General features: G+C 68.4%; 1 protein-coding gene across 2 annotated transcripts; it reads left to right on the forward strand.

The window, feature by feature from the left end:
• The first annotated feature begins 80 nt into the window (after positions 1–80).
• LOC112123661 (rho guanine nucleotide exchange factor 1-like) lies at positions 81–3836 on the forward strand. 2 transcript variants are annotated; one of them, XM_026662393.1, is made up of 7 exons: positions 81–218; positions 933–962; positions 1294–1396; positions 1648–1741; positions 2312–2347; positions 3014–3172; positions 3338–3836. In XM_026662393.1, exons 1-7 carry the CDS (start codon positions 91–93, stop codon positions 3409–3411), a joined length of 624 nt encoding a protein of 207 aa, XP_026518178.1. In that variant the 5' UTR covers positions 81–90; the 3' UTR covers positions 3412–3836. The 2 variants fall into 2 exon arrangements, with proteins under 2 accessions (XP_026518178.1, XP_026518179.1); XM_026662394.1 differs by lacking the exon at positions 2312–2347.
• Positions 3837–3842: the final 6 nt, after the last annotated feature.

A 3842-nucleotide genomic window follows, 5' to 3' on the forward strand; every position in this document is an offset into this window, starting at 1 on the left:
GGGCGGCGCAGCACGGGTTGGATTGGGGGGGCGGGCAGGGGCCGGGGGCCCGGCTCACCGCCCCCCCCGCCCCCCAGGTCGAAGCGGCTGATGGGGATGACGCCGGGCGAGCAGGAACTGGCCGAGCTGGAGTCGTATCACACCCGGGATCGTGGGATCCGGGAGGCCAAGGAGAAGCAATTGGCCGAGCTGCTGCTGGCTCGACTGGACGAGATGCAGTGAGTGACCCCCCCCGGCCCCCAGCCCCCCTCCGCCAGCCTGCCCAGGGCCCCCCCCAAACATCTGGCTCGGCTGCTCCGGGCCCCCCATGTGGGTGGATGGGAACCAGCTGTTCCCCCCACCCCCGGCCTGGCCCAGACGCGCCCCCGCCCCCCTCCCGCTGCCGGAACATGCTTCCCTGCCCCATGGCCAGCCCCAGAGTCAGCGCCCCACGCCGCCATGTGGGGGGGCGGGGCAGCCAGGGAGTGCTGGGCCCTGCTGGGGTGGGGGCGGCTTACCCGGGGCAGACGGGGGGCAGGTTATGCTGGGGGAGTGGGGGGCGGGTTATATGTGGGGGGGCAGCTTATGCAGGGAGGGCAGGGGCAGTTATCCAGGGGGGTGGGTTATGCGGGGCAGACGGGGGGCGGGTTAAGCTGGGGGAGTGGGGGGCTTATGTGGGGGAGGCGCGGGGCGGGTTATGCGGGGAGGGCGGGGGATAGATATCCGGGGGGGCCGGGTTATGTGTGGAGGCGGGAGACAGTTATCCGGGGGAGACGGGGGGGCGGGTTATGTGGGGGGCAGGGACTGGTTATGCTGGGGGAGTGGGGGGGTTATGCGGGGGGGGCTGCCCTGCACAGAGCACAGGACTCGAGGGGGGGTCAGGTGTCAGGATGGGGTCTCTGGAGCTGGTAATTGACCCGGACGCCTGGGTTCGTTTCCCTGTTTCTTTACAGCCCCACAATCTCCACCGACGAGGAAAAAAGGTAAAACAATGGGGGGCCATCGTGCACCCAGGTCTCTGGATGGGGGGGATGAACCCGCCCCCCCATCAGGACGGGGGGTGTGGGGTGGGGGGGGTGGATCACAGGTTCCTCTCACCCCTTTGGTGTCCGGGCAGCGACGTCGGATTCTGCAGCTCGGCCCCCCTGGCCCCACACTGCAGCGCCTGGGGGGGCCCTGACGCCCCATGGGAAATCTGGGGGGGAGGCTGAGCTGCCTGAACTGGGGTGTAGCCAAGTTGTCTGAGATAGAGCCCTGCTCCCCCCAGAACAGCACCCTCTGCCCCCCCCCACTGATGTGCCCCACTCCCCCCAGCTCCGCGATTTTCGCCGCCATCGTGACCTACATGAAGTACCTGGGGGTTAAAACCAAACTGGGTGAGAGCAAGAAATCGAAAGGGAATTTCTTCCGCAAGAAGGTGAGATGCTGGGGGGGGGCTGGGAGCCAGGACTCCTGGGTTCTCTCTCTGGTTCTGGGAGGGGAGGGGGGGCTGGTGATTGGAGCGAGGGGTGGGGGGCTGGGAGCCAGGACTCCTGGGTTCTCTCCCCGGCTGGAGGGGGCTCACACCTGGTCCCCCCCGTGGTCCCCTGCATAGCACGGGACAGTTTGGGGACCAAGCCCCAGTCCTGCTCTCTGACCCATAGACTCACCTTCCCCCCAACTCTGCAGATGTCGGGGAGCCGGAAGCCGGAGGAGCCCCCCAAGCCGCGGAAGGGTTTCAGCCTGTTGGACGCCACGCGCTGGAACCGCGGGGAGTCGCACAGTACGTGGGGGTGCCGGGGTCCCTGCCCCCACGGACCTCTCTGCACCCCCTGGCCCCGCCCCTGACACCCCCAAATCACTCCCCCCGCCGCCCCTCGTGTCCTCCGACTTTCACACACCCCGGATCTGCCCTGTGCCCATGGGTCTCCCAGCCCAGATTGTCCTGTTCCGACCCCCCCGGCCCCCCGTGCCCCCCCCCAACCCCCCCAGCCCCCTGTGCGCCCCCCAAACTCCCCAACTGCCTGTGCGCCCCCCGACCCCCTGTGGGCCCTCCAGCTCCCCGGCTCCCGTGTGCCCCCAGATTTGAAGCTCTGAGCGCATCCGAAATCCCCTACTTCTGGGATGTTGTGGGGTACCTCGTCCACCCCCCACTTCCACTCTGTTCCCTCCGCCCCCCACTCTTTATGAGCCAGGCCATGCCCTGGGCCCCACTCAGCTCCCCAGGGGCTCAGGGCCCGGGGGGGGGGCCCTGCTGGGGTACTAGTCCCAGGGGAGCTGTGGGGCTCTGTGGGGCCCCCCCATTTCTACCCCCCCTCAGCCTGTTGCTCTCCCTCGCTCTTCTCTCTTGCAGATTCTGATTTCAGACAAAGCAAAGTCGAGGGTGAAGGTACCGGCCCCCCCAGCCCCATGCATGGCCCCCCCTGGGCACCCCAGCCCGGGCCCCTGCCCCTGTAACCCCATTAACTCTCCCCACAACCAGTGTGTGTCCTTCTCACCTGGGGGGTAGGGGTCTGGGCTGCCCCCCCTAATACACTAACCCCGTCACCCCAACCATCAATCACTGACCCCCCCACCTCACCCCCCAGCGCCCCAGCATGCAGCCGCTCCCCCCCCCCCGTCTGTGTCCAGCACCACTCGGCTTTGTGTAGAGTTCAGCTGCCTAGTGGTTAGAGCAGGGGGGGGCTGGGAGCCAGGACTCCTGGGTTCTCTCCTCGGCTCAGGGAGGGGAGTGGGGGCTGGTGGTTAGAATGGGGGGGCTGGGAGCCAGGACTCCTGGGTTCTCTCCCCAGGTCTGGGAGGGGAGTGGGGTCTAGTGGTCCGAGCAGGGGGCTGGGTGCCAGGACTCCTGGGTTCTCTCCCCGGCTCTGGGAGGGGAGCGGGGTCTAGTGGTCAGAGCAGGGGGGGCTGGGAGCCAGGACTCCTGGGTTCTCTCCTCGGCTCTGGCAGGGGAGTGAGGTGTAGTGGTTAAAGCAGGGGCTCATGCTGATTTGGGGGGGTGTCTCTGAGTGCTGCCGCCCGGCGGTGACTGACCTGCCCCCACGTCTCCCCTCAGCGGAGAAGGCCGTGGCCCCGGAGCGGAAGGGTCTCAAGTTGTTGGAGCGCAGCGAGAGCCGGGCCAAGGGGGCTGTGTCCGGGACCCCAGGGCTTGAGCCCCCCGGAGTTTCTGTGACCGTGAACCCCCCTCCGGGGGAGGGGACCGATGGGGAGCTGGGTAAGAGGTGGGGGAGGGGCTGGGGGAGGACATGGGGGAGAAGGGACTGGACATATGGGGGGGGGTTGGGGAAAGGTCCAAGGGGGGAGGGGCTACAGCATTGCGGGGGTTGCTGTTGCCCCTCCCCAGCCCCCATCTCCTGCTCTCCCCACCTTCCCCCCACAGGGTCAGAGTCCCAGTGCCCCGTGGAGCCGGGGGAGGCCCCCCCCCAGCGAGCAGCCCCCCGAGGACAGTGCTGAGAACGAGAGGTGAGTCCTGGGGGTGCGGGGGGGCCACCCTGAGGTGCCTCCCCCCCCCGCTCCGTGCTCTACAGTCCCCACCCTGTCTGTCTGTCTGTCCCCCTCTCTGCCCTTCACTCCTGCCCCTGCATGCCCCTGCCCTGGGGACCTCACTGGGGGGCCGACTCCCCCGAGTGGTGGGCGGGGTGGGGGGTTTGACCCTGCTCCTGCTCTCACAGGAGCACCCCAGCTACTGCCCTGCCCCATTCGTGGCCCTCCGGCTCTGGGAGGGGAGTGGGGTCTGCTGGTTGGAGGCAGGGGGAGATGGGAGCCAGGACTCCTGGGTTCTCTCCTTGGTTTGGGGGGGAGTGGGGTCTAGTGGTTAGAGTGCCTCTGTCTGTATCGTGTGGGGGGTCCCTCCTGGGCCAGGCAGCCCCCTCCCCCCCAGTTAA

The sequence above is a fragment of the Terrapene carolina genome, unplaced genomic scaffold (genome assembly GCF_002925995.2).
Source record: "Terrapene carolina triunguis isolate 2854851 unplaced genomic scaffold, T_m_triunguis-2.0 Scaffold26852, whole genome shotgun sequence".
Lineage (NCBI taxonomy): Eukaryota > Metazoa > Chordata > Testudines > Emydidae > Terrapene > Terrapene triunguis.

What these genes read in the sequence shown, in the direction of transcription:
- LOC112123661 (XM_026662393.1), top strand. Translation starts at nt 91, where the DNA reads ATGGGGATGACGCCGGGCGAGCAGGAACTGGCCGAGCTGGAGTCGTAT. An exon ending in TCCACCGACGAGGAAAAAAG is followed by an intron (nt 963 to 1,293) that starts GTAAAACAATGG and finishes CACTCCCCCCAG; the next exon opens with CTCCGCGATTTTCGCCGCCA. An exon ending in GGGGACCGATGGGGAGCTGG is followed by an intron (nt 3,173 to 3,337) that starts GTAAGAGGTGGG and finishes TTCCCCCCACAG; the next exon opens with GGTCAGAGTCCCAGTGCCCC.